The sequence below is a fragment of the Saccopteryx leptura genome, chromosome 11, assembly GCF_036850995.1.
Source record: "Saccopteryx leptura isolate mSacLep1 chromosome 11, mSacLep1_pri_phased_curated, whole genome shotgun sequence".
In the NCBI taxonomy this organism is placed as follows: domain Eukaryota; kingdom Metazoa; phylum Chordata; class Mammalia; order Chiroptera; family Emballonuridae; genus Saccopteryx; species Saccopteryx leptura.
In genome coordinates this window covers 47136277-47159576 of record NC_089513.1, presented here as the reverse complement: position 1 = coordinate 47159576, position 23300 = coordinate 47136277, and the positions used below count along the sequence as shown (strand labels likewise).

General features: G+C 41.0%; 1 protein-coding gene across 1 annotated transcript in view; it reads right to left on the bottom strand.

Moving 5' to 3' along the window:
- Positions 1–22456, bottom strand: part of USP14 (ubiquitin specific peptidase 14) — a 59236-nt gene extending 36780 nt beyond the window's left edge. The window contains exons 1-4 of the mRNA XM_066352336.1: positions 21919–22456; positions 15878–16023; positions 12359–12391; positions 998–1102 (exon numbers count right to left, since the gene is read on the bottom strand). Coding sequence (XP_066208433.1) covers positions 998–1102; positions 12359–12391; positions 15878–16023; positions 21919–21934 — 300 coding nt within the window. The 5' untranslated portion in view covers positions 21935–22456. The remainder of the gene's footprint in view (positions 1–997; positions 1103–12358; positions 12392–15877; positions 16024–21918) is intronic.
- Positions 22457–23300: the final 844 nt, after the last annotated feature.

Sequence of the window (23300 nt, the reverse complement as noted above, 5' to 3'; positions counted from 1 at the left end):
AACACACATCAGGTTCATGTTTCACAAGAATGTAAAAACTTAACACATTCGCACCAGGACCTGACGAATTTACTAAATCTTACTAAGAATGTATCTATATATATAAAAAGATAACTTTTTCATTTTTTTATTTTTTTAACCCCACTTTTTTACAAATTCTAAAAAGCATAACTCAAAAAATGTAACATAAAAATGTTTTAGAATGTCAGAATAAATTTAATTTTGTCATATTTATTTCATTTAATTACCATAAAAGCACGCTTGGACTTTATTTTTTTTAATATTTGACTTAATTATTACAACATATTTCTCAGAAATCTGTATATAGTGCACGTACAATTATTTTTAGGATTTTTAGGATTTTAAATGTGCCCTGACTTCAAAAATTTGAGAACCACTGCCCTAAGGTAACATGTTTTATCTCCCAACAAAAATTTTTCTTGCATCATATTAACAATCATTGTCGTTAAATTTCTTTCTTGAAAATGAAAATAAAGACAGTCGTATCAATCTTGTCCTCTTTGCAGGCTTATCATCACAACAGGGTGACAAAATATACATAGAAACACTTCCAAATACAATAAAAAAATGGTACTACATAAATGCTGGGTGGTAAAAATAGTGACAACACCTGACAAGTATATGTTAGCTAGTTTCTAAACCAACTGTATGTATTTCAACATGGAAGGTTTCAAGAATTTAAATATCCTAACATTTATACTACTTAACCTCTTTGAGCCTCTTTTCTCATAAAAATAACAGTAAACACCTAAATAGTGCTGACTAACTGCCAGACGTATATTTATTACAGATATTGACTTTACAATGAATTATCTAATTATAAAAACACTCCTTTAAGTCAATTTCAAAATAAATAAAGTACAACATACAGCTTGATAGTAATTAAATCACAATATCCAGATGCTACTTTCTGAAAGGGACATTAGTAACTGTGCTTCTGAAAAGCAGTGATCATATAAAACGTGGTTTGCCTTACAGCAGATGCTAACTGTTCTTCTGTCATATCTTCCACGAAGACAGTTTTAGCTGAAGGTTCCTCAGGAAGAGCATCTGCAGATCCCATCATTAGAAGAGTCATTCCCTGTTTTTTTTCAAAAAAATTTCATAAAATGATCAAAATACAATCATTTTTATGTTCAATGAAAGAAGTCAGACATAGAAAACCACATATTGCACGCTTCTATTTGCCAGAAAAGGTAAATTTATAAACACAAAGTAGATTAGCAGTTGCTAGGACTGAAGATAGGAAGAGAGAATGACTTTAACTAGACATGCATTTCTTTCAGGGTAATGGAAATGTTCTAAAATTACACTGTAGAGAAGGTTTCACACCTGTGTAAATATTCTAAAAATCTTTGTTATTAAAAAAAATAAGCCCTGGCCGGTTGGCTCAGCGGTAGAGCGTCGGCCTAGCGTGCAGAGGACCCGGGTTCGATTCCCAGCCAGGGCAATCGAAGCTCAGGAGAAGCGCCCATTTGCTTCTCCACCCCTCCGCCGCGCTTTCCTCTCTGTCTCTCTCTTCCCCTCCCGCAGCCGAGGCTCCATTGGAGCAAAGATGGCCCGGGCGCTAGGGATGGCTCTGTGGCCGCTTCCTCAGGCGCTAGAGTGGCTCTGGTCGCAACATGGCGATGCCCAGGATGGGCAGAGCATCACCCCCTGGTGGGCAGAGCGTCGCCCCATGGTGGGCGTGCCGGGTGGATCCCGGTCGGGAGCATGCGGGAGTCTGTCTGACTGTCTCTCCCTGTTTCCAGCTTCAGAAAAATGAAAAAAAAAAAAAAAAAAAATTTAAAAATAAAAATAAATAAATAAATAAAAGCACTAATATGGCTGCTTTAGGCCAGAGGTCACCAGCTATTCTGCAAAGAAGCACAAGGAAACTTTTCAGAGTGGTAAAACGTCTGTATTGATTGTGGTGCAGTTACATGACTATACAAAGTTAACCAAATTCATCAAACTATACACTAAAAAAGTATATTTTACTCTACATAATTATAAATCAATAAAGCTAAAGAAAAAATATTGTCATAAAGCAGGTTGAGAATGTTCACATATTAGATAATTCTTCAAATGATCATTAAAATTTACATACACACAGGCCCTGGCCAGTTGGCTCAGCGGTAGAGCGTCGGCCTGGCGTGCAGGGGACCCGGGTTCGATTCCCAGCCAGGGCACATAGGAGAAGCGCCCATTTGCTTCTCCACCCCCCCCTCCTTCCTCTCTGTCTCTCTCTTCCCCTCCCGCAGCCAAGGCTCCATTGGAGCGAGGATGGCCCAGGCGCTGGGGATGGCTCCTTGGCCTCTGCCCCAGGCGCTGGAGTGGCTCTGGTCGCGGCAAAGCGACGCCCCGGAGGGGCAGAGCATCACCCCCTGGTGGGCAGAGCGTCGCCCCTGGTGGGCATGCCGGGTGGATTCCGGTCGGGTGCATGCGGGAGTCTGTCTGACTGTCTCTCCCTGTTTCCAGCTTCAGAAAGATAAAAAAAAAGAAAAAAAAAATTTACATACACACAGGAACAGACTGATGTTCCTCTCTTTCTCTCTCTCTCTCCCTTCCTCTTTCTAAAATCAATAAATAAAAAAGAAAATCATTGCTCTGGCCGGCTAGTTCAGTGGTAGAGCATCGGCCCGGCGTGTGGAAGTCCTGAGTTCAATTCCCGGCCAGGGCACACAGGAGAAGTGCCCATTTGCTTCTCTTCCCTTCCCCCTCTACTTTCTCTTTCTCTCTCTCTTCCTCTCCTGCAGCCAAGTCTCCACTGGAGCAAAGCTGGCCTGGGCACTGAGGATGGCTCCATGATCTCTGCCTCAGGGCATGGAATGGCTCCGGTTGCAGTAGAGCAATGCCCTAGATGGGCAGAGCATCACCCCCCGGTAGGCATGCTGGGTGGGCACATGCGGAAGTCTGTCTCTCTGCCTTCCCGCTTCTCACTTCAGAAAAAAATACAAAAGAAAAAAATCATTGTAAAATAAAAATAATTAATAGCCCTGGCTGGATAACTCAGTTGGTTAGAGCATCCTCCCAAAGCACAGAGGTTACCAGTTTGATCCCTGGTCAGGGCACATACAGGAACAGATCGATGTTCATGTCCCCCTTTTTCTCTCCCCCTTCCTCTTTCTCTAAAGTCAATAAACAAAAAAGAAAAGAAAATCACTGTAAAATTTAATGGCATAGCCTGACTGGTGGTGGCGCAGTGGATAGAGCACCATGAGATCCCAGGTTCAAAACCCTAAGGTGGCATGAGTGCAGGGTCCCCAGCTTGAGCATGGGATCATCAACATGATCCCAGTCACTGGCTTGGCTTGCCCCCCTCCACTGTCAAGGCACATATGAGAAGCAACCAATGAACAACTAAAGTATCACAAATATAAGCTGATGCTTCTCATCTCACCCCTATCTGTCTCTCTGTGTCTGTCTCTCCTAAAAAAAAAAAAAGACAATGGCATAATTTCTTCCCATAACAAACAAATTAAGCACTAATAAGATTCTTTCTGTGAATATCTATTATGTAACTAAAACAATTATTTACATGTGAATAGATGTATTTTGAAAGCATTAAATCTCTATTATTGGAAAACATCAACCCAAACACATAAGTTCAAAATACTCAATTCTGTAATTCTACACATTATTAACCTAATGGAATACTTATATTCAGCACATATGTTACATTCTATACAACAAAAGGCCAATGAAGAAAATGTCATCCTAAATCTCATATTCCTGAAATGTGAACAAGATCATACTCAGTATCTTAATTGGAAGATATGAACACATGAAACAAAGAAAAGGGTACAGAGATTTTAAAGAAAAAACAACCCAAGTGGTGGTTTAATAATAAAAAAAAGCATAAAATTAAAATGTCTAAAAAATTAAAATTAGGAAATTAATAAGGTCAATAAACTCAGTCTTAAAGAGTACCTATTGTTAAAATCCAATAACCCTCATTCTATCATTTGTTCTTTTTCCAATCTGAGTCGGTTCACCCTCCTTAGGCAACCTGGTGGTCCCCTGCTCCTGGGAGGTCACCATATTGATGCCAAACTTAATGCGGACACCCATCGGCATAGCACACTACAGCCCAGAACTCCTGGGCTCAAGGGATCCTCCTGCCTCAGCCTCCCGAGTAGCTGGGACTACAAGTGTGCACCACTGTGCCCAGCTCACCTGTTATTTTGAAACTATTTTTTTTTTAAGCAAGAGACAGACAGACAGATGGAGAGACAGATAACACAGGAGAGATAAGAAGCATCAATTCTTTGTTGAGGCACATTAGTTGTTCATTGATTGGTTTCTCATATGGGCCTTGACGGGGGGTGAGGGGGAGTAGGGGGTGTTCCAGCTGAGCCAGGGGTCCCATGCTCAAGCCAGCAACCCTGGAGCTCAAGCTGGTGAGTCCACACTCAAGCTGGATAAGGCCACACTCAAGCCAACAACCTCAAGGTTTCAAACCTGGGTCATCTATGTCCCAGGCCCACACTCTATCCAATGCACCACCAACTGGTCAGGCTTTACACTTTTTATAAGATAATGGCAGAGCAGTACTAAGTAAGCCATCACCCAAGACTTTTTCAGGAAACAACTGTCTCAGGTAAACCAAATATTTAAAGACTGTATTAACAACAGCCAGTTAGAAAATATAACAGAAATGAAAGAATATCAACAAATACCTTATAGTAAACATAACAAGAAGTATGTAGTAAGAAAATGGTAAAACTTTAAATAAATTGAAGGACATGACAAGTTTCTGGACTGGAAAAATTACTATAAAGATATGATTCCAAATTATCCAAATTTAACAAAATTCCTTTTGAAACTTCAGAAAATCTTTAATTCATATAGAAAATACCCATGACAATAGCAAAGAAATTCCTGGAAAAGAATAAAGAAGACCAAAACAATGTCATTTATAATTATTAGAAAAATTGAAAAAATAAAGAATGTTGAGGTAAAGTCAATAATTTAGAAAAAATATTACTACCAGTTCACTATCTCATAGCATGCCACACCAAAATTGAATTACAAATTAAAGTTTAATGTAAAAAACAATTAGAAAAACATATATGTGAATCAAAAAAATCTTGCCAAGTTAATTTTTTTTAATTTTTTAAATCGATTTTAGAGAAGAAGAAACATTGATTTGTTACTCCACCCATTTATGCATTCATTGATTGATTCTTGTATATATCCTGACCAGGGATTAATCCCACAATTTTGGCATATCTGGATAACACTCTAACCAACTGGACTACCAGGTAAGGGCCTAAATTTTTTTAAACTGACATAAAAGTTGAAAGGACTGATATCACTAACTACATAAATCTTTAAAAATTCTGTAAAACAGGCCCTGGCTAGTTGGCTCAGCAATAGAGTATCAGCCCGGCGTGTGGAAGTCCCAGGTTCGATTCCCAGCCATGGCACATAGGAGAAGCGCCCATCTGCTTCTCCACCCTTCCCCTCTCCTTTCTCTGTGTCTTTCTCTCTTCCTCTCCCACAGCCAAGACTCCACTGCAGCAAAGTTGGCCTGGGCACTGACGATGGCTCCATGGCCTATGCCTCAGGCACTAGAATGGGTGGATCCCAGCTGGGCATATGCAGGAGTCTATCTCTCTGCCTCCGTTTCTCACTTTTGAAAAATACAAAAAAAATTTTTTTCCATAAAATGACTATAATCCAAATTAATAAGAAAATAGAATTATAAAAAAATAAATAAGGCAGGCAAGCACACAAAAGAAAAATAGGCAAAAGAGACAAAACAAAAATAGCTTTCTAAAATTAATAAAGTTTCTACCTTAAACTAGAAAAAGTGTAGCCTGACTAGGCAATGGCGCAATGGATAGAGCGTCAGACTGGGACACAGAGGATACAGGTTCAAAACCCCAAGGCCACTGGCTTGAGCACGGGTTCATCACGCTTGAGCACAGGGTTGCTGGCTACAGTGTGGGATCATAATGACTCCATGGTCGCTTGCTTGAACCAAAAGGTTACTGGCTTGAGCAAGGGGTCATTCGCTCTGCTTCAGCCCCTCCCCCCATCAAGGCACATATGAGAAAGCAATCAACGAAAACTAAGGTGCCGCAACAAAGACTTGATGCTTCTCATCTCTCAGCTTTCTCCTCTGTCCCTATCTGTCCCTCTCTCTGGCAAAAAAGAAGAAACTACAAAAAGTATATACAGTGGTAGCTTGAGATACCAACATACGAATTTTTTAAGATACGAGCTGAGACTCGGTCCGTACTTTTGTTCAAGATCTGAGCGAAATTCCGAGATACGAGTCATGATTCAGAAGCTGCCACTAGTTGGCGCACGGGTCCAGTATGGCAGTTTGATATACAAGTTGACTGACTTACGAGCTCAGTTACAGAACAAATTAAATTCGTATCACAAGGTACTACTGTATATTAAAACCAAAACCAAAGTAAAAAGAATGAAGAGGGAAAATCAATAAAAGAATAAATCAAGAAAAGCTGATTCTTTGGGGATGAGAATCGATGAATAGCTCAGTCAGAGCATTTTCCGGAGATGCAAAGGTTGTAAGTTTGATCACTGGTCAGGGCATATACAGAAACAGATCAATGTTTCTGTCTCTTTCTCCCTTCCTCTCTCTCTAAAATCAATAAATAAAATTTTAAAAAAATTATTTTTATAAAAACAAAATCAAAATTCGCCAACACCCAGGGGAATTAAAAGAGCAAGAAAAAAACAGCACTACAGATTCTAGAATTTAAAAGTACCATATTCCCCCATGTATAAGATGCACCCCCAAAAAACTTGGGGTCTAAAAATTGGGTGCATCTTATACAATGGTTGTAGGGGGGATTAACTTGCATTTCCTGCTTTTTCGCGCTTGTTTTTGCGCTCATTGTTAAAGGCAGTGATTTGTCATCAGACACAGATGAGGACAAGCTAATGAGTGGGAGTTTTGACAGTGATAATGAGTTGTATAAATTTTATGATGAATAAAACTTGAGTTCAATAACTTCATGTAATACTTTTTTTTTTAATTTTGGGCCTAAAAATTAAGGTGCATTTTATACATGGGAGCATCTTATACATGGGGAAATACGGTATACTACACCAATCAATCTGACAACTTAAATTTAAGGGGCCAACTCCTTAAAAAATACATATTACCAAAACTGATGTAAAAAATACATGTATCTGAATAGTCCTACATTTATTTTAGACCCTAAATTCATGGCCATCACTGGTTAGTTCAGTCAGAGTTGTGTCCCAAAAGACCCACGAGATGTGAATTCCATTTCCGGTCAGGGCACACATGGGAAACAACCAATGAATGCACAACTAAGTGGAACAATAAGTGAATGTTTCTGTCTTTCTCTCTCACTGCTTTCCTTTCTTTCTCTCTAAAATCAATTTTTAAAAATTATTTTAAAAAAATAATAAAAATAGAGAATTCTTAATTAAAAGTCTCCCTACAAATAAAGGTCCAAGCCGAGAGGGCTTCACTGGAGGCCTATAAAACATATAAAGAGGCCTGTCCTGTGGTGGCGCAGTGGATAAAGTGTCGACCTGGAAATGCTGAGGTCGCCGGTTCGAAACCCTGGGTTTGTCTGGTCAAGGCACATATGGGAGTTGATGCTTCCAGCTCCTCCCCCCCTTCTCTCTCTCTGTCTCTCCTCTCTCTCTCTCTCTGCCTCTCCCTCTTCTCTCTAAAATGAATAAAAAAATAAAATAAAAAAAAACTAAGCTAAAAAAATTTAAAAAACCATATAAAGAGCCTACCAGGCAGTGGCGCAGTGGATAGGGCATTGGACTGGGACACCGAGGACCCACAGGTTCAATACCCGAAGGTCACCAGCTTGAGCCCAAGGTCGCTGGCTCGAGCAAGAGGTCACTCAGTCTGCTGGAGCGTCAAGGCACATATGAGAAAGCAATCAATGAACTAAGGTGCTTCAATGAAGAACTGATGCTTCTCATTTCTTTCTCTTCCTGTACGTCTTATCCCTATCTATCCCTCTGACTCTGTTTCTGTCAAAAAAAAAAAAAATCCAAAAAACAAACAAAACAAAACAAAAAACCTAGATAAATGAATTTCATAAAAAAAAAAAAAGAAAAAGACAAACTCTTTCAGAAACAAGGGGAGGTAGAGATGCTTCCAAAGTCATAAGGCCAACACTACTCTTATAGCAAAACTAGACAAAGAGGAGTGCCAAGGGGAACTCGGGGGTAGGGAGGAGAGATATTCGGTGGGAGACTTAAATCTATGTAAACACAAAAAATTAAAATCAATAAAAATTTTTTTTAAAAAAAGAAAAACTAGACAAAGACAATTCAAGAAAATTACCACTATCCCTCATGAAAAGACACATAAATCCTTAATAAAATACTATCAAATAGAATCTGGCACTATATAAAAAGGATAATAGCCTGACCAGGCGGTGGTGCAGTGGATAGAGCGTCAGACTGGGATGCGGAAGACCCAGGTTCGAGACCCAAAGGTCGCCAGCTTGAGCGCGGGCTCATCTGGTTTGAGCAAAAGCCCACCAGCTTGAACCCAGGGTTGCTGGCTCCAGCAAGGGGTTGCTCGGTCTGCCGAAGGCCCGTGGTCAGGGCACATGTGGGAAAGCAATCAATGAACAACTAAGGTGTTGCAGTGCGCAATGAAAAACTAATGATTGATGCTTCTCATCTCTCTCCATTCCTGTCTGTCTGTCCCTGTCTCTCCCTCTCTCTGACTCACTCTCTGTCTCTGTAAAAAAAAAAAAAAAAAAAAAAAAAAAAGGATAATATATAACAGGGGTTTATCCCAAGAATAAAAGTCGGTTTACTATTCAAAAATGTCAGTGTAGTTCACCAAGTTAACATATTAAAGGATAAAAAAATAAATAATCATTTCAATAGATATACAAAAACTATTTAACAAAATCCAAGCCCCATTCATGCTAAAAACTGTCAGCTAATTAGAAATGGTAGAGAACTTCTTCAACCTATGATAAACATCTGTAAATAAAATCTCTAGCTTAAGACTGGAAACTTTTTTTTTTTTTTCTTCATCCAGTCCTCTATTTTTTTTTTACAGTGATTAAAAGCCTTTAAGCAAACTCTTGGCCAATACAGCAAGAATCCCTAAAAGAGTAAGGACTGGAAACTTCTAAGATCAGAAAAAAGCAATGATGATAACTATTAGCCACTTCTACTCAACACTGTGCTAAAATCCTAACCAGTGCAATAAAGCAAGAAAAAAAGATAAATAAAAAGCATAAAATTGAAAAAAAAAAAACCTTCTTAATCATAGATGACATGATTAAATACCTACATTATCCTAAGACAACACAAAAAATCAGCCAAGTCACAGGGTATAAGGTCAATATATAAGGTCTACCAGAAAGTTCTGTCCGTTTCTGTCACAAGTTTCGACACGTAAGCACGTTTATTTGGCGCATGTGTGCCTCTCTATTTTTATCACTTAATGTATACATACTGACATAGCAAATTAACTAAAACAAAGTTGATTCACGTTAGTCTTATGTGTGAAGCCCATAGTGTACCCATGGCTACTGATAAAGTTCATTTACGCCACTGTAATTTTTACGAATTTCAACAAGGAAGAAATGCTACAGAAGCATGTCTGTCGCATCCACCATATTCTCCGAACTTAACACCGTCCGACTATCACTTGTTTTTGTCCTTACAAAATTTTTTGAAGGACAAAAAATTCAAAAATGAAGAAGATATCAAACAAGCACTGGTTCAATTTTTCGCATCAAAAGATAAAACATTTTTCAAAAATGGGATATACAAATTGCCCTCACATTGGCAAGAAATCATTAATAATAATAGCAATTATTTAATAAAGTTTACTGACAGTAAGAAAAATTTGTATTTTGTTTTATTCCAAAAACGGACAGAACTTTCCGGTAGACCTTATATAATTAATTATACTTATACATGCCAGTGAATGCAATAAAAAAGAAATAGAAGTCATAAAGATTAGAAAGGGAGAACTAAAGCTGCCTCTATTTGCAGATAACATGCTATGTACACAGAAAATCCAACAGAATCTAAAATAAAACTACTGGACCTAGTAAGTGAATTTAGTAAAGTCATAGGATGAAAATATACTTCTATTTTTTGCCTGACCTGTGGTGGTGCAGTGAATAGAGCCTTGACCTGGAATGCTGAGGTTGCCGGTTCAAAACCTCAGGCTTCTCTGCACAAGGCACATATGAGAAGCACCTACTTCAAACTGATGCTTCCCTCCTCTCTCTAAAATCAATAAATAAAATATTTAAAAAATAAGAAAGAAGCCCTGGCTGGTTGGCTCAGCGGTAGTGTCAGCCCAGCATGTGTATGTCCCAGATTCAATTCCCAGTCAGGGCACACAGGAAAAGCAACTATCTGTTTCTCTGCCCTTCCCCCCTCCTCTCTCTCTCTCTTCCCCACCCACAACCATGGCTCGACTGGAGCAAGCTGGCCCCAGGTGCTGAGGATGGCTCCATCGCCTCTGCGTCAGGAGCTAAAAAGAGCTCAGTGGCTGAGCAATGGAGCAACCCCAGATGGGCAGAGCATCACCACCTACTGGGCTTGCCAGGTGGATCCGGGTTGGGGCACATGCAAGAGCCTGTCTCTGCCTCCCCTCCTCTCATTGAGGATAACTTACACTATCTTAATACTTATAAAGCAGTGGTCCCCAACCTTTTTTGGGCTACGAACCGCTTTAATGTCAGAAAATATTTTCACAGACTGGCCTTTAGGGTGGGACGGATAAATGTATCACATGACCGAGACAGGCATCAAGAGTGAGTCTGGGCCCTGGCCGGTTGGCTCAGCGGTAGAGCGTCGGCCTGGCGTGCGGGGGACCCGGGTTCGATTCCCGGCCAGGGCACATAGGAGAAGCGCCCATTTGCTTCCCCACCCCCCCCTCCTTCCTGTCTCTCTCTTCCCCTCCCGCAGCCAAGGCTCCATTGGAGCAAAGATGGCCCGGGCGCTGGGGATGGCTCCTTGGCCGCTGCCCCAGGCGCTAGAGTGGCTCTGGTCGGGGCAAAGCGACGCCCCGGAGGGGCAGAGCATCGCCCCTGGTGGGCGTGCCGGGTGGATCCCGGTCGGGCGCATGCGGGAGTCTGTCTGACTGTCTCTCCCCGTTTCCAGCTTCAAAAAATACAAAAAAAAAAAAAAAAAAAAAAAAGAGTGAGTCTGACGGATATAACAGAGGGAATCTGGTCATTTTTAAAAAATAAAACATTGTTCAGACTTAAATATAAATAAAACGGAAATAATGTAAGTTATTTATTCTTTCTCGGCAGACCGCTACAAATGGCCCATGGACCAGTACCGGTCCGGGGGTTGGGGACCACTGTTATAAAGCTTTAGTAATCAAACCATGTGGTAGTGGTGTAAGTTTAATCAAATACATCAATGAAACAAGAGTCCAAAATAGAGCTCCAATTGGTTTTCAATGAAAACCCTGGCCCTGGCCTGCTCAGTGGATAGAGCATCAGCCCAGCATGTGGATGTCCCAGGTTCAATCTCCAGTCAGGGCACACATGAGAAGCGACCATCTGCTTCTCTTCCCCTCCCAGCCAGTGGCTTTACTGGTTCAAGTGTAGGCCCCAGTGGCTGAGGAGGGCTCTGTTGATTCAAGCATTGGCCCCAGACAGAGATTGCTTAGTGGATCCTGGTCAGGGTGCATGTGGGAGTCTGTCTATCTCCCCTCTCCCCTTGGAAGGGAGGGAGTAAGGAGGGAGGAAGAAAAGGAAGGGGAAGGGGAAGGGGAAGGGGAAGGGGAAGGGGAAGAGAAAGGGAAAGGGGAAGGGCAAAGAAAGACTCCAACAGAAGTCAATGAGAAAAAGAAAGTATTTTCAACAGATGATGCTGGAACAACTGGATATACACATGGAAAAAAGGCATTTAAAATATACTATATTTTGCTCTGGCCGGTTGGCTCAGCGGTAGAGCGTCGGCCTGGCGTGTGGGGGACCCGGGTTCGATTCCCGGCCAGGGCACATAGAAGAGGCACCCATTTGCTTCTCCATCCCCCCCCCTCCTTCCTCTCTGTCTCTCTCTTCCCCTCCCGTAGCCAAGGCTCCATTGGAGCAAAGATGGCCCGGGCGCTGGGGATGGCTCCTTGGCCTCTGTCCCAGGCACTAGAGTGGCTCTGGTCACAGCAGAGCGACGTCCCAGAGGGGCGGAGTGTCGCCCCTGGTGGGCGTGCCGGGTGGATCCCGGTCGGGCGCATGCGGGAGTCTGTCTGACTGTCTCTCCCTGTTTCCAGCTTCAGAAAAATACAAAAAATAAAAATAAAAAATAAAATATATACATACTATATTTTGATGTAATAATTAGGAAACTTCATTAAAGTAAGTGTTCATAGGATAATACTTACATTTTTTATGTTGATGTTCCCCCAATCATCATCCTGTTTTAAAGACAAATAAAAAACATTTAACCACCCTGTAAAATATGAGCATAATCTAATAATCAACTAGTTTTAAGCTACTTCAAAATTGAATTTTTTGTTAGATTTTATTTAAATTACAGTAGTCAGAAATATTTTTTAAAAACACATATACAATCCTAAAGATAGGAAATCTATCAAAGGCTTAAGCCACATAAGACATAATCTAAAACACAGTGAACTTAACAGCACCAAAAGTACTAAAAACATCTGACTGATTACAAATGAAAGATGCCATTTTTTGCATTTTTGTTGCGCATTTGAAATCAGGATAGCTAATAACTGGCTTAGGTGACAAGAATGAAGAGTAACATGAAATATGATTTACATAATTAGGGTAATTTTAGAATTTATCATTCAAATCAGGAGACTCTTGAGAAAGTGCTATTAAAAATTATACCAGAAAAAAAAAAATTATACCAGAAGAGTAAACAAGACTACCCAAGGCAAACTAACTCTTAAAATGCTTGCCCTGTCTACAAATGTTTCTCAAGTACTAAGTTCCATATCTATGAAAATTAATAAATACTGTTACTTCAATATGTTCAATTAAACCAAGATCTTTTCTCTTAATGCATGCAATCATATATCCACAGATATTTTGGCCTAACTGAAGCTAAGCCTTTCCCTTCACAAAATAAAGTCAGTTCTATATTACTTCTTTCATTTTGCGGAAAGTACAAGGCACTATTGGTCTGCTTCCCTTTGGTGGTGCCACTAATTATCTCTCTGGACACCCTGCTTCAAAGTGGCACATTAACTCCCTAAAGACCCTTCTCAGTTTAAGGGGTACTACTGTAGTCACAAGAGCTGGGAAATAAACCCAGATCTACTTGACTTGTATATCACATGCTTTTTTGGTACCTTACTTAAAAGCTCTCTGATGCTGTTTCCTCGTTTATAAAATATATAAAATTCATTTACTTTCATCATTTTTTAAATACACACAGTAGGGAATAAAAAGAAAATAAAGCCTGACACAAAATAAGTATTCAATAAGTAACAGCTATTAGCAGTTAGTTTCATTTAATTAGCATTTTTCTATAATTCTCTATAATATACCACAAGTACAGGCATACCTCATTTTACTGTGCTTTGCCTTACTGTGCTTTGTAGATATTGCATATTTTACAAGATCCTCCACCAGCAAAAAAGATTACAACTCACTGAAGTATCAAAAAATGGTTATTTCTTAGTAATAAAGTATTTTTAATTAAGGTATATACATTTTTTTAGACATAATGCTATTGCGCACTTAATAGACTACAATATATGTAGTATAAACATAACTTTTATATACACTGGGAAACCAAAATATTTTTGTAACATGTTTTATTGCAATATGCACTTTATTGCGATCTTCACTTTATTACAGTGGTTTGGAACCAAACCTGCAATATATCTTTAAGTACGCCTGTACACATCCCAGCAGATATTAGGTTATCAATGACTAAAAGTTCATACTGCACCTTGGAACGGAAATAATGTTTCTTCATCAACATCTGTTTTACTGCCCAGCTGACAGTGGTAACCAGCCCTTATCTCTACACTTAACTATAGCTCTTTAGCATTTCAGATCCAACTCTTGAAGAAAATACTTTTTAAAAACTACACATAGTACTATAAATAACAATGAAGAAAATACCTTTGCATCTTTTTTTGTGGCCCTTCATCAATGATGCTAGTAAACTTTGACTTTTTATTTTTTTTAATTTTTTCTTTTATGTTTATTTATTGACTTTAGTCAGAAAAGAAGGGAGAGAGAGAGAGAGAGACAGGAACATCATTCTCTTCATTTATGTGCCCTGATTGGAAATCAAACCAGCAACCTCAGTGCTTTGGGACAATGCTTTAACCAACTGAGCTATCCGGCCAGGGCTGTAAGCTTACTCTTAACTATAGTCACTGTGATCATTCCACAGGAACTAAAGGACAAATTCAGTTCCTTTTAGAAATGAGAAGCATCAATCATCAGTTTTTCACATTGAGACACCTTAGTTGTTCATTGATTGCTTTCTCATATGTGCCTTGAACAGACCGAGTAACCCCTTGCTCGAACCAGCGACCTTGGGTCCAAGCTGGTGAGCTTTGCTCAAACCAGATGAGCCTGCACTCAAGCTGGCGACCTCGGGGTCTCGAACCTGGGTCCTTCACATCCCAGTCCAACAATCTATCCACTGTGCCACCGCCTGGTCAGACTCCTTTTCTTTTTAAACAAAAAATTTTTTCTCTCATCTCCAGACAGGTATTAAATAGCAATTACTCTTAAGAGAAAGGGGGCTATTTCCTAAGGGATAGGATGCAAGAAAAGCCACAGAAAATAATCAACAGTTTTCCAGTATTCAGAACCAGGTCTTTGGTAAAAATGTTGAAATATTTTTAATTTTAACATTCAAATGCATATACAAAAATAAATTTTGTAGTAGTCTTTTTATATATGTGAAAAGCAAATCTACCATACTGTTCCATATTTTTAACAGAAATAAAATTTTCCACCCTGTAACAGAAAATTGCTAAGAAAACACAAATAGATTTTGTAGTAGTCTAAAAATATAATACTTTTAACATACCCTCCTAGGAAGAAAATTTCAAAGAATACAAATAAATGGAAGTACCCCACTCACCTGACCCAGGGAAGTATTCATTGATACAGTACATTTGAATATAAAAAATTTAATGATGCTTTCATAACATAATGTTTGAAAAATGGCTGCAATGCCTAACCTGTGCTGGCGCAGTGGATAAAGTACTGACCTGAAAGACCGAGGTCACTGGTTCGAAACCTTAGGCTTGCCCAGTCAAGGCACATATGGGAAGCAACTACTATGAGTTGATGTGTCCTGTTCCCCCTTTCTCTCTCTACCTCTTTCATTCTCTTTCTCCTCTCTCTAAAAATCAATAAACAAAATCTAAAATTTTTTTTTAAATAAACTGTTGAAATGGCTACCATGTGGCCCTAGCCAGTTGGCTCAACAGTAAAGCATCAGCCCAGCGTGTGGAAGTCCCAGGTTCAATTTCCAATCAGGACACACAGGAGAAGCGACCATCTGCTTCTCCATCCTTCCCCCTTCTCTTTCCCTCTCCCCCTCCCAACTTGGCTCATTTGAGCAAGCTGGCCCTGGGCACTGAGGATGGCAACATGGCCTTGCCTCAGGTACTAAAATAGCTGTTGCTGAGGAACGGTCCCAGATGGGCAGAGCATCACCCCATAGGGGGCTTCCCGGGTGGATCCTAGTCAGGGCACATGTGGCAGTCTGTCTCTCTGCCTCCCCACTTAATAAAAAATAAAAAAAAAATTTTAAAGGCTACAATGTTTCTCCTTACACTAACATAAATAAAATAGTTTTAAATCCAAAACTATATACTCTCACCAAATAAAAAAACCTGAAATGCTACATTGCACTAATTATATAATAGTATACAATGAAAATATAGACTAAGTTTTACCTTCAATGTTCCTCCTTTCACCATAACTTTCTGTCTGGACGGCTGGACTCCAGTCAGCGCAAAAAGCTGAGCCTTAAACACCATTGGGGGTTCATCAGTATTCAATTCCACACCTTCAAATTTCTCCTTTCCCCATTTCACAGTAACTGCAAACAAACCCATCATTTATTTCTTTGCATTTACAAAGTAACAAGACTTCAGATTAATAAGAAGACTAGTTCTTGAAAGCCAAACTATGTCATTCATCTTTTTGTGTTCAAATGCCTACACCAAAGCAGGAGTGACCTGAATGCAGTAGGTCCTGAATAAAATTTAACTGGATTTTACCCAATTCCTCATTTGATAAATAAGGAAACTAACTTTTAAGAGCAGTTGGTTGCCTTATTAATGTAAAAAAAAAAAAAACTAGTTAGTAAATATTCAAGTCTTCTGAATCTCACATCAATAATATCTGCAAAATATGATCACACTGAAATACTTCCCAGAATAAGGTTCAAAGAATTCAAAAAATGTGTTTAATTAAGCAGTCGTTAAAATCTACATACTGTTGGAATAGAGAAGAAAGACTTAAGAAAGGTAACTTGAAAGAAAAAAATTGGGAGAATAAAGAATATTTAAAACAAGTTAAAGAATACAGATTCTGCAGTCTTAGAACTGAAAAGTGTGGTTCGTGGCCTTGGCCAGATAATGCAGTTGGTTGGAGCATCATTCTAATATGCAACGGTTATGGATTTGATCCCTGGTCAGGACACATACAGGTACAGATCAATGTTTCTGTCTCTCTCTAAAGACATAAATTTAAAAAAAAACTTTAAGGTATGATTCCTGACTACAAAATGGTCAAATATTAGGAGTTTGCCTATCCAGGTAGTGGTGCAGTGTTAAGTGTCAGCCTAGGATGCTGAGGACCCAAGTTTGAAACCCCAAGACTACAGACTTGAGCATGGGATCATAGACATGACCCCATGGTCGCTGGCTTGAGTCGCTGGCTCAGCTAGAGCCCCCCCCCCCATCAAAGCACATATGAGAAAGCAATCAATGAACAACTTAGGCACTGCAACTATGAGCTGATGCTTCTTATCTCTCTCCTTTTCTGTCTCTCTGTCCCTTTCTCTCTTGCTAAAAAAAAAAAAAAAAAGGAATTCAAAGATAGGCCCTGACCAGGTAGCTCATCTGGCTCAGCATCATCCCAATATACCAGTCACAGGTTCAATCCCCAGTCAAGAACTTATAAGAATCAACCAATGAATACATAAATAAGTGGAAGAACAAATCGATGTGTCTTTCTCCCCCTCTGCCTTCCCCTCTCGCTCTAAAATCAGACAATAAATAAAAATATAAAAAGAATTCAAAGATACAACTAAATCACTAAAAATATATAGAAATATAGAAATTCTACTTCACAGTCATTCAAATGGCAATTTCAAAAGAAAAACAAACTAAGGATGTGGTGAAATCGGAACCCTTGTGCATTGCTAATGGGACTATAAAATGGTGCAGCCATTGTGGAAAATGTAGTACCTCACAAAATTAAACACAGAATTACTGTATAATCCAGCAAATCTACTTTTAGGCTTAAACCCAAAAGTACATAAATCAGGGACTCAAACTTTACTGTATACCATTTCATAATGGCATTATTCACAATAGTCAAAAAAGGGAGCACCCAAGTGTCCATCAATAGATGAATGGGTGAACAAAATGTGGCATGTGTGTATAATGAATATTGTTCAGCTTTAAAAAGTAATGAAATTCTTACACATGGCACAGAATTGGATGAACCTTGGAGACATTATGCTTAGCAAAATAAGGCAGACACAAAAGGACAAATATTGGATGATTCTACTTACATGAGGTACCTAGGGCAGTCAACATCAGAGGCAGAAAGTAGAATGGGGAAAACGGGAATGGGGAGTTATTGTTCAATGGAACAGTTTAAGTTAAGAAACACAAAAAAGTGCAGAAGGTAGACAATGATGACTGTGTAACAATATGAATGTCAAAACTGTATACTTAAAAATGATTAAAATAAGTACACTTTGTTACATATATTTTACCACAATAAAAAAATTTCAGTCAGTCCATAATGCTCATTCAATTAGCCCTATACATAGCTAATTTTTGAAATACCTATGTAAAAATAAACTCAAAAATATAGTTTGTTGCCTGACCAGGAGGTGGCGCAGTGGACAGAGCGTCAGACTGGGATACGGAAGGACCTAGGTTCAAGACCCCAAGGTTGCCAGCTTGAGCGCGGGCTCATCTGGTTTGAGCAAAAGCTCACCAGCTTGGACCCAAGGTTGCTGGCTCGAGCAAGGGGTTACTCGGTCTGCTGAAGGCCCACGGTCAAGGCACATATGAGAAAGCAATCAATGAACTAAGGTGTCACCACGAAAAACTGATGATTGATGCTTCTCATCTATCTCCGTTCCTGTCTGTCTATCCCTATCTATCCTTCTCTCTCTCTGTTAAAAAAAAAAAATATATATATATATATATATATATATAGTTTGTTTCCATTACAAATTTATACTTATTCAAAATTAGCATTTCACAATTAATGGCTGTCTGATTTTAACTGTTAAAATCAGAATGTGAAAAACTGATCCTGACTCCAAATTCCAATTCTTTCATCAGTTCAATTAATATGCTCAGCATTCTTTCAATATAAGCCTAGTAATAAGCATTAGGGGAGCTCAATGAAATTATAGTCCAATAAGGAAAAATGGGGACTCTGGCCAGTTGGCTCATTGGTAGAGTATCAGCCAGGCATGTGGATGTCCTGGGTTCAATTCCTGGTCAGGCCACACAGGAAAAGCAATCATCTGCTTCTCCACCCTTCCCCCTTTCCTTTCTCTTTTTCACTCTCTCTTTCTCATCCTCTCTTTTCCTCTCCTGCAGCCATGGCCTGAGGAGCTCCCTGCCTCAGGTACTAAAAATAGCTTGGTTGCAAGCATGGCCCCAGATGGGCAGAGCATCAGCCCCAGCAGAAGTTGCTGGGTGGATCCCAGTTAGGGGCGCATGCAGGAGTCTGTCTATCTCCCCTCCTCTCACCTGGAAAAAGAAGGAGAAAAATGGGAAAAAAAGGTTAAAATAATACAATATAAATATTATAAATGCCACAGGAGCACAGAAGAATGCTTCATCAGCAAGGAAGAATTCTCTATAGGAAGTGACAACTTTTGTGTTATCACTATCAGGTTGAGACTCAAAGAAAAATAGGTGCTAGCAAGACAAAAAATGAATAAAAGTGGCCTTGGCCAGTTGGCTCAGTGCATCGAGTGTCCATGGATGTTCCAGGTTTGATCCCCAGTCAGGGCACACATGAGAAGCGAGCAACTGTTTCTCTTTCCCCTCCCTCTCCCCCTTCTCTCTCTCTTCCCCTCCTTCAGTCAGTGGCTCAACTGGTTCGAGTGTGGGCCCTGGGCAATGAGGATAGCATGGTTAGTCTAAGTGTCAGCATCAGACACTGAGGATAGCTTGGTTGATTCAAGCATCGGCCCAGATGGGGGCTGCCAGGTGGATCCCTGTCACGGTCAAGGTGCATGCAGAAGTCTGTCTTTCTACCTCCCCTCTTCTCACTTAAAAAAAATAAAATTATTACTGGAAAAGACAAGAAAAACATTCAAGCCTGGCTGGGCAGCTCAGCCGGTTAGAACATCATCCTGACATGCTAAAGTTGCAGGTTCGATCTCTGGTCAAGGCACAAAAAAGAATCAACCAATTGCCTGACCAAGCAGTGGTGCAGTAGACAGAGCGTCGGACTGAGACACGGAGGACCCAGGCTCGAAACCCAGAGGTTGCTGGCTTGAGCAAGGGGTCACTTGCTCTGCTGTAGCCCACCTGCCAAGGCACATATGAGAAAGCAATCATTGAACAATTAAGGTACCGCAACGAAGAACTGATGCTTCTCCTCTTTCTCCCTTCCTGTCTGTCTGCATCTATCCCTCTCTCTGACTCTCTCTCTCTCTTTGTTAAAAAAAAAGAATCAACCAATTAATGCATGAATAAGTGGGACAACAAACTGGTGTTTCTTTGTCTCTTTCCCCCTTACTCTCACTTTCTAAAAACAATTATTTAATAAATCATTCAATAAATAAATAAATTGCAGCATGGTGTGCCCTAAGATATAAGTAATTCCCATTGTGAAGAGGAAGCAGTTGAAAATGGAAACTGACCAAGGATCAAGTCAAGGAAGATAACATAAGTTATGCTAAAACATACAGGCTTCATGTCATAGAAAACATAAAATCCCTGAAAGGTTTTTATAAAGGCCAATTTGGTCTGGTTTGAACATTAGATTACTCTAGCAGTAGCAGGGAAAATGGTTTTGAAGGACAACTTTAATCGCTGAGATAAGCTAAAAACAGAACAATAAATAGTATAAGCAAAACATAGGACTAAATCAAAACAGTATCAGAACAAAGAGGAACCTACCTAAAATGTACTTAGTTGTGTCACATGGACAAGTTACTTAAATTTTTTTACTTACCCATAAAGGAGAATTATACCAGTATCACAGGATTATGCTGAAGATTAAAACAAAGCAGCATGTATAAAAACACTAGCTTTGTGCCAGGCACACAGGTGGTCATTAAATTTTATGGCACTTACCTTAACCATTTAAGATTCTGGATATTTACATTTTTACCAAAACTTATGAAACAGTACTTAAACTGTTGTTTAAATGGGGCTTTTTGTAGAATCTGAAAATAGAATCTCAATATATAGCTGTCTAAAGAAGAAACCTTAGAAATCTACTTCAATTCCCACATTCTGGAAATGAGGAAAAGATTTGATTAAATATTTAAGAAGGAACTCAATTTTTAAGACACAAAGTTTGGTAAATACAGGTTTTTTGTTTTTGTTTTTTTAGGAGAACAAAAGAGAGGGACTGCATTTGTTGTGTGTCTACCTATGTGTTCAAGTACTAGCCTACACTGGGATTTACTGCCATTACTTAATGTCCCCTCAGTTCTCTACTGCATAAATGGAATATTTCAAATACTATTTTACTATTACTGTGTAATTGTTCTACTGTTACTAATTATAGAATGAGGTAAGCACTTGATTCAAGATTCTAAAACATCAAGACTCCACCTTCAAATTAAACATTACTTTTGTTTCATATCATTCTTTGAAAATGCTTAATCTTCAATAAAGAAATTATAATAGGTATGGTCAACGAATCCCACATCCATAGCCAACTGGAGGCACCACATACATCCTAGGAGCCATTTTGAACAAGACTAGGAAACAAGAAGACTCATTAACTAAAACCTTGATCCCTGAGCAATCCCTTACTTAGACTGCGGTCATGCAAAAAACCCGTCAAACGCCAATCAAAAGGAAACGATGCCCGCGGATGTGTGTATGCATCTACCTCACAAGCTAACGCTACGCTTCGGACACAGAAGCCCAATACAATGTCTGATTACATAAAAAGAAAGCAAAATATTCAGCTGCAATATGCCTTGGGATAAAACAAAAAAACTGGTGCGAGAACGGGGGGCTGAGGCAAAGGCAGCGCGGGCTAAGGGAAGCTACGGAGGGAAAGCCGGTGGATGGTGAAGGCTACCGTAACCTTCCTTCCACGGTCCCTCCCTCCCCGCAGGATTCCCGGCCAGCGGCTCCCTCCCCCAGGTGGCAGTGAGGAGCTCCGGAACTCCCCCTACACCTGCAGCCAGGCCCCGGGTGGCCCAGGACACACCCTCACCTCTCCCGGCACCCGAGGGCAGCGACGGGAACCATTCTGCAGAGTCACCACTCCCGGAGGCCGACGCTCGCCGCCCCATCTCCGCTCCGCTCCCACCCCCACCCACCCGGCGGCCTCGCACACGCAGCACCGCGTCGCGCTGCGGGGCTCGGAGCCGGCAAGGACAGCGCAGGGGCCGGGGTCACTCGGCGCCGCAGTCCCCCGCCCACGCCGCCCCGTCCCCTCTGCCGCCCCGTACTCGGCCGGGCGCCGGCCCGCCGGCCAGGCCTCCATTGAGGCCCAGCGCGGGGCAGGCTGCGGGCCGCGGGCCGAGGAGGGAGCTCACCAGAGTAGAGCGGCATGGCGGGGCGCGAGGGCAGGCGGCGGCGCAGGAAGCCTGGGCCTGGCAAGGGCGGCGAAGAGACGCGGACGTGAAAAAGCTGCGGCAGCAGCCGAGACGGAGGCGCGGCGGTGGCGGCAGCTCGGGTGCGACGACAGCCTCATTCAAACCGGCCACTGGCGATGACGTAGCAACACGCGCTCAGCCCGCAGAGCTAGAGGAGGCCAGGAGCAGAGCGGCGAGGCGGGGCTTGGACGGTGGAGAGACCAGGGAGGTGGGAGGGAAGCGGGCCGTGGCGGAGGCGCGCGAGACGGCGGGCGCGGCGCGTGGGCGCGCGGCCCCTGAGCCACTACAGGTGGGCGCCTGCGCACTGCGTGCCACCTCCCCGCGCCCACCCACCACGTGAGCCTGGCCCCGCCCAGCCGAGCCGCAGGTGGACTGGCAACTTGCTCTTCTCTCGACTGTCTTTTTAAAAGTCATTTCTTCCTTTTTCAAAAGGGTGGGTCAGTGCGAGCCGGGGACGTTTTGTTGTTAATGTAGCAAGCAGCACAGCAGAGAGAGCCCTTGCTCCACCCCTCAAATTGCTCTGTCTCTTCATTAATGAAAATGTCTAGCCCTTCCCTTAAGAATTTTTGTGGCGAGCCTGACCTGTGGCGGTGCAGTGGATAAAGCGTTGACCTGGAAATGCTGAGGTCGCCGGATCGAAACCCTAGGCTTGCCTGGTCAAGGCACATATGGGAGTTGATGCTTCCAGCTCCTCCCCCTTCTCTCTCTCTCTCTCTGTCTCTCCTCTCTAAAAATGAATAAATAAAATAAAATAATTTAAAAAAAAATTTTTTTGTGGCAAAAATAAATACTGTATGACCAAGTTTGTTTTCAGCACACCCCTCCCTCTTTGGTGCAACTAACTTCTAGCCTCATTGGAGGACTTCAGGATCTGAATTTAAGACAAATGGGACAAAGCGAGGATGTGGAATGATGCTAGTAACTGAAAGGAAGCATGAAAGAAAATTGACCTACTTGGCCTTCCTTCATGTCAGCGGGAGATGTACAATAGATGATAGCAACCTTGCCCTACAACCATATGTTGCTAGCCCTGGTCTACAGGTATCTAATAGGTAGAATCTTCTGATTAAGGTTGACTTCTTGCCCTGGTAGGATGGATGGTTTGGTTGGTTGGAGCATCGTCCAGAAGCGCAGAAGTTGTTGGTTCAATCCCTGGTCAGGGCATGTACAGGAACATATCTTAACCTGAATGTTTATAAATAAATAAAGTGTAAAAATGTGGCCAAAAATCAGAAAGTGAACTTAGTTTATTGTTTAGCATGCCCCTTCCTCATCTGTTCAGCAGAATCAACAGAAATTATATCCAACTTTGAAGTCTCCAT